We start from the raw sequence: 19,323 nt of genomic DNA on the forward strand, positions 1-19,323 counted from the left end.
GTAAGAAGAGCAGATATACTGTATATAGGCAGCTATACTGTATGTTTTGAGAAATGTAAAAGACGGATCCTAATAGCTCTTTTTGTATCACACTAATTCAACATAGGGCTGAGCTGCCAGCTCATCCAAGTCTGTAAGCCAAGACTCTGCTAATGGCTTGAAAGCGCAGTGATTGCTTTTTGTAGTTAACAGTGCTCATTAGACATCATATCATACCTCTCCAGACGTAGACTGTAATGTGACAGAGCTTCAGGTTACTGGATTTCATGCTACACCATCCTGCTGCTTAGAAAAATCACACTTCCATAAGCAGAAAGTATGCTGTGTCCCCTTAAGCCAGATGCAGACACTCTCCCTTGCAATGTGGGTGCTGTGCAAGTGCTATTAAATCAGCTCAGCCCTGCTCCCAGGTCTACCTTCTAGAAGAATTGTAAGTTGTTAAGTGAAAAGCCCTAGCCTGTAAGATATAGCAGTTTTAAACACAGAAAATAGTGTAATTCTGATTTCATAAGTAAATGCAGTAGATTTCAACAAGTCAAAGTACTTTGAGTAGAACAAAAATCGTTTTTAAGCAAAGTATAGCCTGCTTTTCAGGATGAAGGTATTTACCACAGTCCTGTATGAAGCTCTGACAAAACTGGATGGAGACTTCTGAATTCCTGCTTTTCCTATGAACTTTAATGGTGTAATTTTTTTACCATTAAGGTAAAAAAAAGGCTCTTGGAAGAATTTATTTGGCTGTTACCCATGCTAGCACTTTGGCTGTCTGTCAGCAATGAGCAATGAAAGCACATGACCGCGTATTCTTTCAGAGGATAATGGAGTTTGTCCCCTTCTTCTGAGCTCATGACATTCTGCATTGTGGGCTTTCATTTTGGATCCATTTTCCAGCTTCTTGTGGCCATACTAGGAATTCAGTGGGAATCCTAAGACCTTGCTTGTAGTCTCCCAGTTTGCTTGGTATATTCTCAGGTATTGAAAGGGCTGTACTGCGTGCCAGGAAGGCTGCTTGCAGATCTTTGCCTGGATCGATTGGCTTGTGGTAATGGAAACAAATTCTGGTCCAGGCCCTGGGGAATGTCTGTAACCAGTGGATAGTATTGAGTGGCAATTAGTTGAATTAGTGTCACTGGGTGCAGGTAGATGTGCTCAGTGTTTGTGTGAACAGGTGCACTCAAGCCTGCATGTGTGATAGAGTGGTCAGATTTGGTGAGGAAGATATTGTAAAACTGTCATCACAGTGGGTAAACAGGCTGAAACCACCTCAGCTCTTTTCTCTGAGAGGTGTCCAGACCATGCATCGAACTTATTTTGACTACTTCATATATTATTGCCTGTGTATCTGTATAAACAAGGTTATCTTGCTTCATTTTAATTTATTTTTCCATTTCACTTTCTGTGATAGAGGGGGCACTTCTGCTGGATCTCCTGTCATGCCATCATGCTTGTTAGATCTTTCCCTTTTCTGTACTAGGCTGAGCTCTGGCTTTAGGGGAGAGCAGATTAGTTTCAAAGCTACTAATGCCCCAAGCTCAGCGATCACAGCTTGTCCATTGTTGCTGTTGGTAACTGCTGCAGAAATGACAAGCTCACTCAGACAGCCTGGCAGAAATCCTGCAGGCAGTCTGATTACTCATTGCTGAAGTGTTCCCCCCTGGAGGAAGATGATGGATAATAAAAAAAAAAAAATTAAAAAAAAAAAAAAAAAAGCTGTGAAGTCACAGATTTTGGCTTGTTACAGGAGAGAGCTCTGTTGAAAGCTTTGAGGAATGCAGGAGATCTTCATGTGTTCCCGAAAGAGGGAATAGATTCTGGTACAGAACTAGGTTGTGTTCATACTTCTTTGAGTTGTTGGTACTTCTGGTAGTTTCCAGACTTAATCTGTTGGTCCCATTATCACCAAGTATATTTGTGATACGCTTTGATCAGTAAGCATATGTGATTTCCTATATAAAAGTGAATGTAGTTCAGCCAGAAACACAGGTTTATGACATCTGCTTTTCAGGAAAAAAAATTTATAAACTGGAGAGTTTGAACACTGTTAAGCAGTTGTAGTCCTGGAACCACAGATCTCAATCTTACTTTGTAGGATGAAAACTAACTGGTAGCTTGCTCACCAAGTGTAATAGCTACATAGGAGCAAACATGCTCCTCCAGCTGAAAAGGTGAAAGCAGCAAAGTGCTTGGTATTGAAGTTGGAGAAATATAAAACAGAAAAAAATTCAATAGTGAGACAAATTCATTGCTAAAACAATTTACCTAAAGACTCTGTGGGATCTTCTATCACTGGTTGTTGCTGGTCCAGGATAATGTGTGTGGCAAACAGGCAGATAATAGGTCAAACAACAACTCATTCATAAAATTGTACAGCCCTTTTGTTGCACAGGAGGAAAAGCTGCATGGTCACTGGAGTCACTTCTGCCATGCGACCTACAGACTAGTAGTGCTGCTATCCTTCAGGACCATTGTCCATTATCTCCAGCACAACAGCCAGAGCAGTGCTGTCTTTTCTCTGATGCCATTCACTGTATTAGGAGAAGAGATGGGGTGGACTTTGTAATAGCACTGAATTGTGGAACCATTTCTGTCTTCCTCATCCCAGGTTTCTATGTTTGTTTTTTTTTTTTTTTTTTTTTTTTGCTGCTGAATCTTTAGTACCATTTTGCTATTTGTCACTTGGGAAAACATTAGGTTTGAGCAGCATTCCAGCTTCCCATGATAGCAACCATAAGAATAAGCAGATGTTAGATGGATAACTGTTCTGGAAACTGCTGACTGAATGCTTTCAGCTGGATAGGAGAGCCAAATTTTCTATCTGTTTTTGTGGTCTTGGGGATCATTTCTGGGTAGGCAGAGGTGTGTTACACTTTGATTCTGGTGCTGCTCTTAGTTACCAGGCTATGCTGAACAATTCATTGGAGTCCAGTTGTAGCTCAGAGAGCAACTTACCTGTCTCCACATTGCTTTACACATCCCACTTTGCTCTTTTTGATGCCTGTGTTGCTTGTGCTACACAGATAGGATGGAAAAATTACATAGCCTGAGAAGATACCATCTCTGAATAGATGGGTCATTGGTTCACAGAGCTTTCTTGTATGATGTACTCAGACATGTCTCATTTTTCATAAGACAGTATTGCAGGATTGCATGGAGATTCTCCTTGGAATAGAATATGTTTGGCTCTTTAGGGATAAGTGTTTTGGTTTGTTTAGTATTTTGTGAGCATTTTGATGATTCCCTGTGTCCTCTAGCTGATGGTCAGCTTACATATGCACAGACATGCACAACTTCAATGTAGATTTGAACGCATGTGAAGAAAAAGGCTGAGGTAAAGGCATTTGCTGAGAAGTCCTGTGCTGTAGCATAGTGTGAAACACAAATTTGCCTCTATTAACATAAAACTTCTTTGTAATAACTGTATACATCTCCCTGGTGGATACTCTGAACTTTTGCTACCCTAGTGTGCTAGAGAGGATGCTAACTAATATAATTGAAGCACCATGAAACATGCCCATGGAGAGGTATGTTCTGCTACTCAGCATACCTTAGGCACTTGTAAATCTCGTCTTTGCAGCACTCACAGCCATGAATTTTGGATTTGCGTTGTCTGAGGGAGTGCACAAGGACAAACCTTGAACAGTGCCTCAGAGCCAGGCAGTGCAGTATATGGTTTTGTGGGCTGAGCAGCTCCCTGGAAAGATCTTGTATCCTGCTCAGGGAGGGTCCATCTGCACTTTGCACGTCAACCCAACATAAGATAGCAGAAATACATCTGTCCTGGGAGGAGGTGCTGCTGTGGCTGGGTGGTTTTCAGGGCTCACACCAGCCTGCATTGATGCCCATGTTACCTACAGGGGGTCCTGTGTTCACCTGGCATATGGCATACTGGGAGGAGCTCCATTTGGGGACCAAGGTGTGATTTATCTCTGTGGCCTATTTTGCCCTGTATCCTTCACTGCTTCTATGTGTTCCTGGAAACATGTAGGATGTTCCCAGATAGCTTCGCTATCCTACAGTAGTAGGTTTGCACAGTAGCATCTCATTTATTGTGAATTGTGTGTGTGTGTGTGTTTGTGTCCAGTGGAGTCCCATGCGTGCAGCACTTCCTGCTGTGCATTGGGGAACATGAGAATCCCATTAGCCTGGGTGTTAGGTTTCCTACCTTCCATCTGCTCAGTGAACTGCACCAGGCTCAGCTGTCTTGGATATGTAAAGGTTAATGGTTGCCCTTCTTTCTGCAAGAATTTTATCTGCGCTCTTTTGCTTTCTAACTTGTGTATTTTGTTGTGCATAAGTTTAGGTACCTGATTATTTTGTGGGCTCACATAAAGACAAAGTTATTAATCGTCTAGTGGCTTCTTTCAGAGGATGGTTATTTCAAAATGGTGCTTTATCTGCTGTAAAATAATGTAAGCTGGATTATTTTGTGCTATTTCAGTCATAGCCCATTGGACTGTGCTGTGGATTTGTTTGGCTACAGCTACTCATTCTGTAATTATTGCTCTTATTTGGATTAGGGTACAATGTAATACTTGGTTTAAATAGTTCCTACCTGATTTATGTTGTTGTTCCTTTGATATCACATGTTTTAAGATAAGTTTTATGCACTGAAATCGATTAACTTCCTTCAGTATAAGAAGCGTACTTGCAGTAAAGTAGGGTTAGCCCTTCTTCGGATGAAGCTCTAAATATTTAATGAAAGTTCCTGTGAGAGTGAGTTTGAGCATTACCTTAGGTAGCAAAGAAAACAAAAAATAAAGGGAAACTGGATTTCTCAAAGAGATTTTGTAGCAGTAAAATGCTGGAGAAGTTAGATTACTCTAGAATCCTGATTGTCTCATCATCACTAGTTTGTTAATTCTGCATAAAATATGTTAAATGAGCAATCCTAGAAATAGAGCAGCTGTCTTCAGTGCTGGAGCACTTTACTCTGAGAAGCAATATGGCCTTTGGCTCGTGGCATGATTTTTTTGTCCACTACATCAGTTCATCTTGCAGTCACTGTGACCTCTGAATGTCCCCAGTTGTATTCCAGAGAATATTGTAGCAGCTGTCACATTAGGTTTAATGTCCTTACTGAAAGAGAGTTGAGAGCATGTCTTCTTCTCTCTCATTCTGTTTTGAAGTTTGCTGACAGTATTAGTCTGCATTTGTGTATATTTTCATCAGATGTGATCTTGTGTTCCTTCCATCTACCATGGCCACTTTGAGCCATTTGTGATAAAAAGAAATACACTAGGATATGTTTTCTTTCAATGTGTTGATGTTCACTCTTAGATTGCATTGGCCTGGTGCAGGAATAAACAGATATGATTCCAGTCCCTTTTCTCTGCAGCATATTGTTTATTCATTTTTGTATAAATATTAGGTATTCTGATTTATTTTGCAGCATCTAAACACACGCACCAGTCTTGTGTTAATCCCACATTACTTCATGTCTGACTGTCAAACACAAACATTTCAGGCTTTTCGGATACACAATCAAAAGGAAGGAGATAGCTCTGGAGCATCTGGGCACCATATGAATCGAAGCATGTCATTATTTTACAGTTTTGTATTTAATTTTGTATTTAATCACTAATTAAAAAAAAATGTATCTCTACTCCAGTGCATTCTTACTACATAATATTTAAAATCAGAAAGATACTTTTTGTTCTATGATCTCTCATGAGTACATGTCATCAAAATGTTTGGATTCTGTCCTTTTTTCCTGAAAAATCAGACTTGGCAACTCAGTTTTAATTTTCAGATAGCTTCTTACTTATAACAGTAATATAACACATTAACAAGCTGAAGAAAGGGTATCAGAATGCCATTCTCCCTTTTAAGTGTGTAGTTTTCTGTTTAATTGGACAGATAAAGAAGGCAAAAAATGTAGATTCTGTTTTCTATTTCATTTGCACAGGAAGGTTGGATTATTGTAGTAGATGACCTTTAATACTCCATACAGCATATTTTCTATCTTCTCTTTAGCTGCAGTAAACATCTCTCACAGACATTAGCAGAAACATGTTTCTAAAAGATCTGCTAAAACCACTGCCAGCAGAACCATATTGCCTCGGGCTTAGCTGCTTTATCATTAAGTAAATGCATTTGACAGGTTCTGTGCAATGATGCTGTTTCATCACTGCCACTCAGCTTTGCATTACCAACATTTCATTGTGTTACCACATTCAGAAATGACAAGGATCCTTCTTCACTTGTTCCAGGGTGAGTGGGCCTGTGATGTATTGCCTCAGGAGCAGCAGCTGTAACAGTTATATGTAGTGGATTATTTCCTTTATGGTGCTTTTTTGTAAGATCAATTTATATGTACAAAATGCTTTCTAAATGGCTGCTTTAGTGACATACTTATTTCAGAAATGGGCTGAGCCAAAGGGAAGTACAGAACAATGCGAAGACTCTAAGGGAACTACAGGAAAGACTGAGGGAAAATAACTACTTCATGGCAAACTTTGCTTACATGGTGTTTTATTCTGACAAAGAAGGATTGTAACCCTAGGGACTGTTGGGCAGTTTTTCACACTGCAGAGTCAAGAGAAGTTTTCTGCTTGGTGGCTAGAGATAAACGGGATGCCTCTGGGCTGCTGTGTTGCCAGTCTGTTTTGGTGGCTTTGGTCTTGGCATAGGGTGTACGCTGTCACATGGTAGGACAGAAAGTAGTAACACCCAGCTGTTACATTTTTTTTCCATTTAATTTACCACAACTCCATTGTCAGAATCGTTTGGCACACGTTTCATTTTACAGTTTCCAGCAGACTTAGAGGCCAAATCTTGCCTTAAGCCTTCCTGACCTGAATGGTGATGGCTTCTGTGAAGCAGTGACAGTGTCAGCCTCCTCCCCTTGCCTGGGGAAACCCTGGTTGTCTCTGCTGTTCTTAGCCTGGGAACTCTGCTGCTTTTTAAAGCAATCTCTCACACTTCCCAACATCAGCCTGTTTACAGGATAGCAGTGGGTGGCTGTGTTGGGCTGTTTGCACATCATGGCTCGCCCTGTATAGGTTAAGATGCAAGGCTGCTGGATGGCAGATTTCTTACATTGTTTTCCCTCCTTTTCTCCCTGCAAAAGAACCACAATCCTTCTCCTTTACATTCAATGAATATTTAGCCCTAGATATCTAAAGCCTTTCCCTGCCAGTTTAGTGTGGGTTTTTTTTTTTTTTTGGGGGGGTGTTTTTTTTAGCCCATAAACAGAAACAGACACCTTAGGGACTGGTGTTTGGCAGTTGTTTTCAAGTGTCTGTATATCTGACCTAGAAAGTAGGGAGTGTTTTTTGGTGTGTGCCTGTTACAAAGTCTGAATGGTCCATATTAATTAGAATCATCTGCAATCCTTTTAGCATGTGAGTCTCTGGCATCATTAAGGATTTTCATGCTTTCCTTCCTAAAGGATTGATAGAGTTCAGTTCTCCAGATCTTTGATTATTTTTCTCATTAGCAAGCATCTCCATGCTATAAATCAAAGGAGAAGGAAAGATTGCCATTCCCAGGGTGCTTGGTAAAATGCCTTGGAAACCTGAGCTCCAGCTGAATCCAGAAGAAAATAATATTAATATATAAAGCCCCTCTTAACCATTTAGGTTATCAGCCCAGCTATAGTTAGTTCTCTTTAGTTATTGACATCATATATTTAGTCAGACAATCAGATGATTTTAGGGACTAAAACACTAATCCTCTTAAAACAAAACATCTTACTTGCTGAGGCCAGCTCAGCTTAAACAGTTTGCTTGCACTGAATTTCATCTTAATTTAATTAAATTGTGTAAGATCACTTCCCATGTTAAATTGTTTAGCACAGTTAAACTGGTACAGTTCGTGCATACTGATGTTTTCTCCTTCTCTAGCCTATTAAAAAGACCCTAGGAAATTCCCATTCACAATTTTATGTTTTATCTGAAAAAATAAAAAGATTCCATGAGTAACTATTTCAGTAATGCAATTTTTAGGAATTTCCTGAAAATATGTAGAGTGGGAATTGCTACCACTGGTGAGATATTGCTTGGTGGTTTTTTTTTTTTTTTTTCCCCAAGGAGTTTTGAAACAGTCTAAATACGCTATATAAAAATTTCCATAAGCAGAACCTATGAAAATAAATTGTTTTCCATTTAAAACTGATTTTGAATCATAAATTTTATATGTACTTATTTACTTTAATAGTTCAAACTCAGAAAATAATTTCTGAGCTGGTCTATTAAAAGTCAGTCTGACTTTTAATTTGAAAAATTTTTGATAACTCTCATACAGTGAGTTCTTGTTTCAACCCTAATTGTAGCAAAAATCTCATCCCTTTTGGAATGATTTTGCTTTTTCAATCACAAAATAAATTGTATAAAGGAAGTGAAACACTAGCACTTCTTCCAGCTAGTAGTTACTGGATTTTAGTATCAAAACAAAATGGAAAATTTGCTGAAATCTTTCACCTTCTTCTTCAGCTGAATAATACCAGACCTAAAAGTTGCAGGATCCAACCTTTGCGTTGCCTCTTTGAGTCCTCTGAAAGGTTTTGGATTGCCTTTCCTAGATTTGACTATTAAATATGATTTTGTCTTTTATGCAATTGTACCCAAAGTCCCTTGAAGTTTATGAGAAAGCTTTCCTTATATGTATATCCATGGAGTCTGGATCAAAGACGCCTAATGTGAGTACTGAAGTTCCTTTTAAGCATTTGCACAAAATGATAGCATATAAAACTTCTCCTGCCAAGTTCTCTCTTTACATTTATGATCATTTGAGTTCTGTTTTGCTGTAAAGACTTACTCTTGGTATAAAAACCAAGACAAAAATAGTGTTTGAAAAAGAATTTTCAGGGTTTGCTAAGGGAATAAAACAACTTGTGCCTTGCCCCCTTGTTTTTTATTACTGCACTTTCAAAATGACCATTTTGGTATCTAGCACTCAGAGTAAATCTGTGTCATTTCTAACTATTTGACCTTCTGTCCTCACAGATCCAACCTACTGCTCACAGTGACCCTCCTGGTAAACCAGCATAACTTTGCAGACTAAGATTTCTTTAGCTATAGAATATAAAGTGTGAGTATGATATTACCAGGAGATCTGTAATACTGGCCTGAACCAAAGGACAGACTTCAAATATAGCAGATAAATTCAGTAGATTGGATTAATTAAATTTCTGATTTAATTAGTGGAATTCTGTGAAATGGGAATCAGCAAGGTGTTGGTCCTGTGATATGTCCGTATCATTGCAGGCTTGCCAGAATTTTCACCCTGATTTAAAAGTCAAATGGTTTTTGAAAACTATTAAATTGCAAACTGTTGCATAGCCTTGATTCAAGAAGAATTTTGAAATACACATATGTTTTAAATATTATTTGTCCATGATTTTTTAATAAATATACCTTAAAAAAAAAAAAAAAAGAGTGTTTTGAACTCATGCCATCCTGAAAAGGGCTCTTATATTTGCCAGGCAGTGCTGTGCTCTCAGGGAGGTCAGAGTTGCTCTTTTTATTAGTGAAGACTGGAAGTCAGAGGTGTCAGCCTGCTTGGAAGTGTAAATGCAAACCCAAGCAAAACCTTCTGGCTGTGCTCCAGCAGCAATGCCAAACTCCTTGTTCTCTGAATGTATTAAGGCATTTTATTTTATGATTAGCAGTAGCAGCCCAGCTCTGAACACAAGAGTGCACAGTGAAGTCAGAGCAGACTTCTGCTCTACAAGCACAAGTGAGCGTCGCATTGAGAGACACAAATCCTCCCTAACTACTGATAGCCATCTTGCTTATAGTGTGCTTCAGAAAACAACTAGCACAAGGAAGGTATTTTCTTTTTGCCAATCCTTTCAAAGTGGAACAGATCTGCAAAACAGAGCACAGATGGCAGCAGAATAGTGGCTTAGATGTAAACCATCCATTGAGGCAAGTGGTACTTTTCCATCTCTGACTAGTAGCTTTGAATTTCCTGGTTTTTTATATAGTTTGTTTTGGAGACACACTTCAAATGTACAAAAAAAATATCAGAAAGTCAAAATCAGAGAGAGAAATAAAATTATAAAAATGTAGAGTGCAAAGAATAAAAACAAATAGCTTATCTGTACACATATATTTAAACATCTGCAGTAATTTCTCATCAACAGTTTCTTAGTTCAGATTTTCTATTTAATCAGCAGCAAGTTAGTAGCTTTGGAGAAACTGACACAACAAACTAGGTAGAACTCTTTAAAGTAGCTAAATAATTATGCAGCCTTAAATTCATTCTGGCAATATTCAGACACTGAAAAAAAAAAAAAAGTGGTCTAGATACATGATAGATTATACATTGAAACTACAAATACTACTGGATTGCAATTTGCTGACAATATTTGATATAATATTGAAAAAATGCATTCATACGTGTCTTAGCATTTTATTCTGTGGTGATTTTAAAAGAGGTCTCTTATCTCACAGTTGTTGTATCCAGTATTTTAAGGTTGTATGAGCTGGGTGTAATGTGTTTTTCAACATGCCATCAGTATGAAGTGCAGAGTTCCTAATGTAAGCAATTCTGAATCTTTCGGAAATTGTAATCTAGGGTTAAAATTCTTATTTTAAACATGAGGCTCCTCCTTACATCAAACTCAGAAGCAAGAAATGTGTTCTCTGCAGTTTTGGGCTTGTTGGTTAGCTCATTTTTCCTAATTCTCTTCCTTTGCTAGTTGCATTTGAAGTTAGAAGAAAAGAAAACATGAAGCAGACTGAAGCCTGCAGGCTGTCAATTACCAGCTGATTGCTTCCTTATCTATTTCTCAGCAGATCAAAGTGAGAGTGAACAGTAAAGATACAAACCAGCTCTAAAACCTATTCACAACTGGAGTCTAAATTGGGTGCTTGGAACTGCTGCATGGAGCAATCTCCTACCTTCCTGTTTGTATGGAAAGAGTCCATGGTAATGTTTCACTGGTGGAGCCCTTCATTTAGGTGCCTGAAGATAGTATAAACACCTCCTGCAACATCAAGACCCTCTCCTACCATAGATGGGGAGAATGAGGCTAGTCACATTCACATAATTTTAGAAATATTGCTCTGGTAAGCAAAGGTGCCTTGTGACTTCCTACACGATAGGTGAGCCCATATGCTCTGGGGGAGTTCCACCTTCATTTCTGGTCTCTTTGCTTCAGTTTAGTGACAGTCTATGCTCTGCTTAGTGGAATAGCCTTTGACTGCTGAAAAACCCTGGCACAGCCTAATCTGTGGAGTCATGGCACAGTCTGCCACTGAATTTTAGGGTTAGGAGGGCATTGTTATTTCCCATACAAAGGGTCATTTTAGGACACCGTTTTTGCTGCTTGGTTTGGGGCCTGTCAGAACTAATGGTATTTCATTAGGGACACACATGGGTATCTCAGTTCAGGAGATACCTCAGGTCTCAGTACACTGTCAGGGCAGTATTCTCCTGCTCTGGAGAGCACAACAGCTCTTGGTGACAAGAGATGCCAGAATATGGTGTTTGCTTTCCTCCAGTTCTGCTTGAAGGTGTGATTTGCAATGCTGCAAAGAGGATTCTGCCCTGCAAGAAGCCCCTGGGAAAGCAGACTTCGTTGTTATTCCTGTGAGGAGCCTTTTTTAAAAAAGCATGGATTTTCAGGCCTGGCTGCTCTTGACCTGGGAAAGGGGAGTTGGGGGAGAAAAGAAATCATGCAGAACACATGTTCTGCATCATCAGCAACAGATGAGGGAGGATTTTGGCTGCAGGGAAGCAGAGCCACAACTAAGCTGTCAGTATGTTGCATATGAAAAGTGTTGGATTGGGACACTTACCCAGAGCCAAGTTCTGTTGTGATATGATCATGATTACAGATACTAAATATCATTTTATGATGGCAGATTACTAAGGATATGTATTGGAACTGCTGCCTTTCGTGTTTCATACACTACTGTTAAGGCCAGACCCAAAGTTGCTTAAATCAGCTGAAGAATTCTCATGGATTCCAGACAGTTTTGGATGTCAGAATCTATGCTTCATTAATGCATTCTGATGTTGGGAATTTTCCAAAAGGTTTCAAGTGTTTTATTTTATTTTTAGTTTACTTTAGTCTTTTCCACATTTTTAATCTACATAATTGACATTATGCAATCAGAATAAAATCTTCTGAAGGTAAGGTTACACAGAGCATGGAAACATATGGCAGTTCCTGTTTTTCCATGGTAATAATAATGCTACAGAAAAGGGAATGCTTCTGTTCAAATTCCTCCCACCTTAAATTTTGTAACAGTTCTCCGTCATTTTAGAGCTGTGCTCTGAATATCTTCCTAATGCTTTGGACTTGAATTCAGAAGAGATAAGTGTTGTTTCACCATCCGATCCTTTAATAAATATATGACATCTGGGCCTCTTCCTCTCATTCGCTTTTTTTCAGGTTATTAAAAGATGAAGTGTCAAACTTATCTGGTACTTCTTAAGCAGTATGAGCTGAAACAGCACCAGCATTAGTAATGTCCTAAATTTGAGAAAAAATAGGTTATTGAGATGTCTATCTAAAGGAGGAGAGTGAAAGCAGATCAGTTGAAAGAGAGGTAATAACACTTGTACCTTGTATTCTAAGTGCAACATCTAACAGCCCTCATTCCCTTTGTGCTGCTCTAGAACAATCTGTTATTTAGTAATGAAGCTTTTTATCCTTCAGTGAACCAGGGTCAGCTGTTGTGCACTGAACATGTCAAAGGGGGATGGACCATGACACAGGGCTATTGTTTGCCACTATGTGGGAGACTGATACAGCACCCAGCTCTGAAACAATGTTGGGTACTTCTGATGAAAATAGTGTCAGTGCTATCTGGGTGGGGGAAGTGGACCAATCTGGCTTAGCCCTGACTGTGCTATTCAGTGAGTTTCCAGGGGTCCTTGCCAAGCCTGTGTCACTCCCTTGACCCATGGGAGAAATCTGCAGGACTGGAGAGTGCTAGGGAGCACTACTTTTACCTGCTCGGTCTAATGCTCCTCTCTTTTCCCCATAAAAATGTTCAACCAAAATATTTTGCATCTCTTCTACATAGACTTGTGCCAAAATCCTTTGAATCCATTTAGGGGAACCTTGAGCAATTTGTGCTCTCTGAAAGGTCCAGAGTGAGAGCACCTCAGCCTGACTGCTTACTCCTAGGCCATGCACTTGTCCTCAGGGTCTGTGACATTACCTTCTCTGCCTCTGTCTCTGGGTGAATTGAAATCAAACCATTGCAGTTTTCTTTTATGAAGAAGTAAGAAAGAAAAAAGAAGAGGAACAGCACCTAATCCTTTTCCTCATGAAGAAGTGTCTGGAGGAGGAACTAATGAACTAGTTGGAAAAAGATTGGCAATCGCTTTTCTGCTGAGATCCAGTGGCATTTCAAAATCCCCACTGATGAGAGTCCACAGGAGAACGAGCCTAACTACGATGCTCATCTGTATGATCAAGGAATGTTGTATGCAATGTCTGTTCACCACAAACAGATTAGCTTTAATTTTCTAGTCAGGATGACAGCACAGGCTATTCAACATCATTTTTTGGGTTGCTAAACCTTAAAGAATCTATTTCTTTCTTTTTTGATGTTATTGCTATGGAAACTGGCTAAATTGCAGGTCCAGATCACATCTTCACTGTTCACTCACTTTCATTTTGATGTGATGACATTCTGCAGGTGCCAGGGAGAGACAAAGAACAAATCAACAGTGTTCCTTGAAACACAGCCCTGTGCTTTCCAGCCTTTACTACCTCAGTGTAGCCACTGATGTTCTGTCTCCCAGGGCAAGAGACTTGAAACCTGAAGATTTGTTACATGCAGCCTCATTTTCTGTGATAGAATTGCTCAGCCAAGCTGGAGAGGACAACTCAGCAGATTGCTTCCTCATCTCTTTCTCACATCTGTGCAAGTGGTAACACAGTGATGCACAGTGGAGCACAAATCTGGGAAATGTTTTGCAGATGCATTAAAACTGTAGAAAACAGATATAATTAGGAGTCAAGGAGAATTGCTATTAAAAGTAGGTATCAGTGTCCAGAGTGGTGAAGACTGTGTGTTCTTAATAAATAATAAATACTTAATAATATTAATAATACTTAATAAATACTTAATAATAAATACTTAAGGGAAGAAAGTCTCTATACATGTCTGCCTGCGATGGCCCATACCATAAGAGTTGCTCTTCTCATAGTTTTGGGATTTGAGTGCTGTCTTGAGTGTGGGAGATCTTTAATTTTTTTTTTTTTTTTTTTTGGCATTTTTTTCGATGCCAGGTAAAGGTGCCCTCTCTTCTGTCCTGGTCTGGATTCTTGGAGGTGGAACATAGGGACTGTACTTCTAGAGACCTGTTGCAAGCAGTTGCTTTAATCAAATGATAATGGTGTTCTTTCTGGTGAAATACCCTACAAATCCTGTAGGTTTGAAAGTGAATGTTTGGGGTAGGAAACTGAAATGAGTTATGTGTATTTTCTTTTTAAGAGTTTGGAAAACCTGGACATGAATGTATGAGTAGCCCCTAGGCAGCAGTAAAATTAGAAACAGGCACTTATATAGCAAGTCCTAATATATGCAACTGACCTTGGTGACATTACAAGAGCAATCTTCACACAGGTAGAATTTTTAATGGAGTATCTATAATGCATTAGTCATTGATGCCTGTGCCTTGCATCAGGCATTCAGATCTTATGTCCATTTTCCACTGTACTTACACTGCAGTCAAGTTACAAGGGAAAAAATCTGTTCTTTCTTGCTGTATTATTTTATCTCTGACCTTTTGTAATACAGTTTAGTTTTGGAGAAGCCTTTCTCTATCAGTATAAAGTCTTTTATCCTGGTAAATATTACTATGGATCATAAGTTGAGGGAAATGAGTGCCCTTATGTTGCATGAGAAAGCAGCTTTGCATTACAGTTTTTCATTCTTTTTGTATGCACAGGGTGTTAAGATTGATTCTTTTTCATTCTGAAATGACAAGAGTACAGCACATGCCCTTGTCTGTCTCTCCAGAGAATGAGTTAACATTGGTTATAGAATGGGTGAGTTTACTAAGGATAGGCGGTAGAATAATTATTTGGCTTTAATAGATCTATTTCTGAACTAATTCAGTAACCTGTTAGTTTATGTGAGTGATTCATTGGCAGAGGTTGCTATTGTTGCAGAAAGACTTGTGTATACTGACCACAGCTGATTATATGGCTGGTTTTGGCTGAACCTGGTAATATTATATCTCTATATCCTTAGAATTTGTATTCAGGAGAAATTAGGGGAGTTTTTAATTTTGACAACTATCATTATCCAGCATGTCTTCATGAAGACTTGCTTGCTTAGGGAAGGAGCACTTTTCTTTGCTCTAGCCTCTGCTAGTGAGAGCAATGCATAATCTAGCATTCATACTGCAGGAAAAGGTGCTCAGGAGTCAGTTGTGTGTTCCTGATTCTGTCATGGATTCTGGCAGTTTTCTTGCATATAAGATGTGTCTTCCTGAGTGTGGAAAAATAAGGTAAAATTAAGAGAGAGACAGGGAAGGAGCAGGCATTTTTTAAAATGTTGGCCTTGATATGTCAGTTTTTGCATTTCTAAATTGAAGGGTTCTGAGTACTTCACAAGACTGTTTAAAGGCTCTGGGAGTGTTTGCAAGGTGTTTTAGAGCTGGTCGCATGGGAAACTGTACTGTTGTGCAAGGAGCAGCATCTTCACTTCAGACCACACTTCTGGAACATTTGTACATTTGGTGATAGCCTCATCTGACAGCAGTCCATAGGAGATTGTCATAGATCTGATTTTCTTAGATGTATTATTAGCCTCTTCCCCAGGAATTTTCTTGGGAGGAGAAGAAGAAGAACTGTTTTTTTTTTTTTTAGTCCCAGATGCCCTCAGAATATGTCAGAGCTGGTATCAGTGTGCTATTTGTTGTCATATGCACTATTTGCTGTTCCTGCCCAGAACAGTGTTGTACAGGATGGATTACTGTCTGTCTCAGGAATGTATGAAGGGATAAACTCTTCAGTGGAGTTCATGGCAAGTCCTCAGTCTATCTTATCATAAAAACATAAAAAAATGGTGCCTGCATGTTTTGCGAATTATTGTGAATCCATCAACCTAAGTTTAAGAGTTATAATTTTTCAGGAAAAGGAAAAAACCCAAACTCATGTTTCATTAATCAATATGTGACAGAAAATCCAGCTTCTTTCCTCTGTTTGTCAGTAATATGTAATTTTATTAAATTGCCTGCTCTGTCTCAGTTTGATATATGGTGGCTGTTGCTTGCACCTGGAGGTTGAATGTACTACATAGAGCATGTAACTAAGGAGATGGGGTTTTGTTCATCCTTTCAGTTAATTCTGTGTGTTCTTTTTTTTTCCCTCCCCTTCGTGCTGCACGGCTGATTACCACCCTAGGACCTTGCAATGGGACACAGACCCCTCAGTGCTGCAACTCCAGTCTGACTCTGAACTTGGGTATATGTCAGTTCTTTTTGTTATCATTTCTTTGCAAGAATTATGTTGAAAATGCGTCCTAGTTGAGCTGGTTGTGCGTGACTTTCATTTGCTTTTTTGATTCAAAAAGATCATAATTTAAGTTTCCTTTTTTTAGTTTCATAAATAAGGAGCTTCAGCAAAGTCATACTTGTGGGAAAAAAAACAGCTATTTAAACAAGCTTATGAAAAGATAAATTGCTATTTCTGTTGCCTGAAACACAATACAAATAACTATTTCATTTCAGATGAAATGTTATTATTGTGGCATATATGTGCATGTATAGTTACATTGATCTTGTTTGTACCTGTTGATTCAGACTGTTCTCTCTGAATCATCTGCAAGATACTTTTCCTCCTCCTTTCAGCTTGCTATAGTTACGCTGTTTCCACATGTAGTAAAAATGTCCCCCTGTCCCTTAGGAGCTGTGCATGTGCTTAAAATTGTACACTTAAGTATGATCATAGTCGCAGAGTAAGTGCTATCTTCGTTGAGTTCAGGCCTATGAAGCTTTTAAAGAATTTTAATAGAGCTAAAATTAATATTTTATAGTTTGGGATTGAACTTCTTTAGACCAACAAGTAAAAAAAAAAAAAAAATTAATTTAAATTATGTAGAAATGCTTGCCTGCAGAGGCATTTAGGATAACCTGTTCCTCTAAAAGGGTGGGTAGCAGTACCTCAAGTTCTCCAGAGCATGAGTCATAGGTAAAACCAAAACACTGCTCTGAAAAATTTGTTCTACAAATGAACTTACAGGGTTGCCTGTTTTGAGTCTCCAGGCAACTCTCTCGTGCTTCTGCTTGTTCATGTGCTACTTCATTCACCATTCTGTAAGAAAAACAACAGCTTCCCTTTAGCTGCTGATTGGCAGTGCTCCCAGCTGCAGTTTGGTGTGTTAGGGTTAGGTCTATTCACCAGAGAAGATCCAAAGGAAAGTATCCAGTGAGTTTTCTAAACAGAAATATTTCTCCATATCTAGAACTCCTAGGAATGTTTGTAGTTTACACAAGTGTGACTTCAAATAGATCACACGTCTACAACTTTACCTGGGCTGTACCAAAAAGGTAGTTTTTTGAACTATTTTAACCTACAGAAACTTTATAGAAATCCCAGCCTTTATTTTTTTACAGAAGTTTGAATTAAAAGATGAGGACTCCTAGGAGCAAGGTTTCTCAAACAGCTGTGCAAAGCAAGTTGGTTTTTCTGACCCATGAAAAGATAACTCTGTATGTAGAAACTTCAATAAATTACTAGCAGCCAGTGCAAAGACAGAAAAGAAGCATGCCAAAGAGCAAATCCACAGGTATACATTTTAATGGAAGTCTTGTCCCTTTTTGAAAGAAAACTGTCTTCAAACCCAAGGCAGAGTTAAACTTTCCTCTGGTGTCCTGAGACTAGAGTAAAAAAAACCCCAACAAAACCAATGCAAAAGAAATCCTTCAGTCAGGAATTAAATTATGTGTGTCTCAAAACACTTTTAGCAGATACATCTTTCTTATGATACCTATAGACAGAAGAATCAGTTTTAATGCATGGGTTTTAGTCACTATTCTACTAACATCCCATTAGCAGTCTGGAAAGGAATCCTTCAAAGCTTATGTGTTCTCTAAGATGAATATTTATTGAATTTATTAGAATTATGAGCACCTCAGATGAAAAATGGGGATGGGAAAACAATAGACCATTTAATGTTGCCCTAAAAAGAACTGAAGACTAGAACATTACAGCACATATTTGGTCAAGTCCAGATATTGAAAGAATGCTCCAGTTGTCCCTGAGTGCTTGGGACCAAAGGCTAGGCCAACTTTTAGTAACAAGAACAATTAGAGATGGCTTGACACAGGCAAAAGCAATCAATAGATCACATTCCTTCACATGAGGAAGGACCTCCCAGTCTTCACCAGTAAGTACAGGATATGGGTGGCACAAGGCATTTGTGCAGGCACCAGCAGTTACTGACTTGGAAGTGTTTCAGATGAAGAATTCCATGCATTGTGCCATGGGAAGTAGCTCACTTCTGGGACACAGTGGGCAGAGGTTCAATCCACCCAACTAGCAGTTAAATCCAGCTCTCTCTTAGGGTCATATTCCCCATCATCAGGCAGTCCAGGAGATACAGAGTGACCTCATGTGAAACTGTTTTAGAATTAGGTGAGGTTCTAATTAGTTCCAGATTAGACACATAATTAATTAGGGATTATGTTTACCAAGACCGTTATCAAGAGACTCTTTCAATGCAAAGGCTTAAGAACCTCAGTAAATGGAAAGAGTAGCTTGGGGCAGCAGGGCACTGGTTACATTGGGAAGTCAAACAGACCAAGAAGGCAGCAGAGATTGTACATCTGGTGCTGAGGGAGGGAAAAGCACATGAGAGTTTGCTGGGGTGAGATATTTATTAAAGATTGAATTCACACAGACCGTAAGTTAAAGCAGCAACAAAATGTAAAACTATTAAATTTTTTGCTAGCTGAAGAAACTTGTCTGCCCCCAGTAATGAGGTAAAAGTTTTTCTGTAGAGTTTTTAGACAATTGTAGATTTTGTTCATATTGGCAAAGTCAGAGATGGTTTTAAGGAGGGAGACATTAATTTTTCTTCTTTGAAAAGAGGAAAGACTAAGAGCCACAACAGCTGTTTCTGCTCTAGTGGGTTGTTACACAATACAGCTGATTTGTACCTATTACCTGCTGAATCTAATTGCAGTCAGCTTAATAACAACCCAGGTAGTAAAATAGATTAGAAAAAAAAAATGGCTGATGCAGCTGAAAAGTTCAGTAGGTGTTCCCCAATCACAACATTTTTTTTTTAGACTTCCATTTCCTTTCAGACATCTATCTTAATTGAATACTTAAACCACTGTAAATTAATTAGATCAAAACCCCTATGACTTCTGCTCTTCTGACAACCTGGAAAATGAAGA

General features: G+C 38.9%; 1 protein-coding gene across 10 annotated transcripts in view; it reads left to right on the forward strand.

The window, feature by feature from the left end:
• Positions 1–19,323, forward strand: part of DYNC1I1 (dynein cytoplasmic 1 intermediate chain 1) — a 186,022-nt gene that overhangs the window by 23,104 nt on the left and 143,595 nt on the right. For 7 of the 10 annotated variants that reach the window (XM_053946048.1, XM_053946031.1, XM_053946057.1 and 4 more), the window contains one exon: positions 16,325–16,384. The exons of the other annotated variants lie outside the window; for them this stretch is intronic. In XM_053946048.1, the coding sequence (XP_053802023.1) occupies positions 16,325–16,384 (60 nt within the window). The remainder of the gene's footprint in view (positions 1–16,324; positions 16,385–19,323) is intronic. 10 annotated transcript variants of the gene reach the window in all.

This window comes from Vidua chalybeata, chromosome 1 (assembly GCF_026979565.1).
Source record: "Vidua chalybeata isolate OUT-0048 chromosome 1, bVidCha1 merged haplotype, whole genome shotgun sequence".
Classification (NCBI taxonomy): domain Eukaryota; kingdom Metazoa; phylum Chordata; class Aves; order Passeriformes; family Viduidae; genus Vidua; species Vidua chalybeata.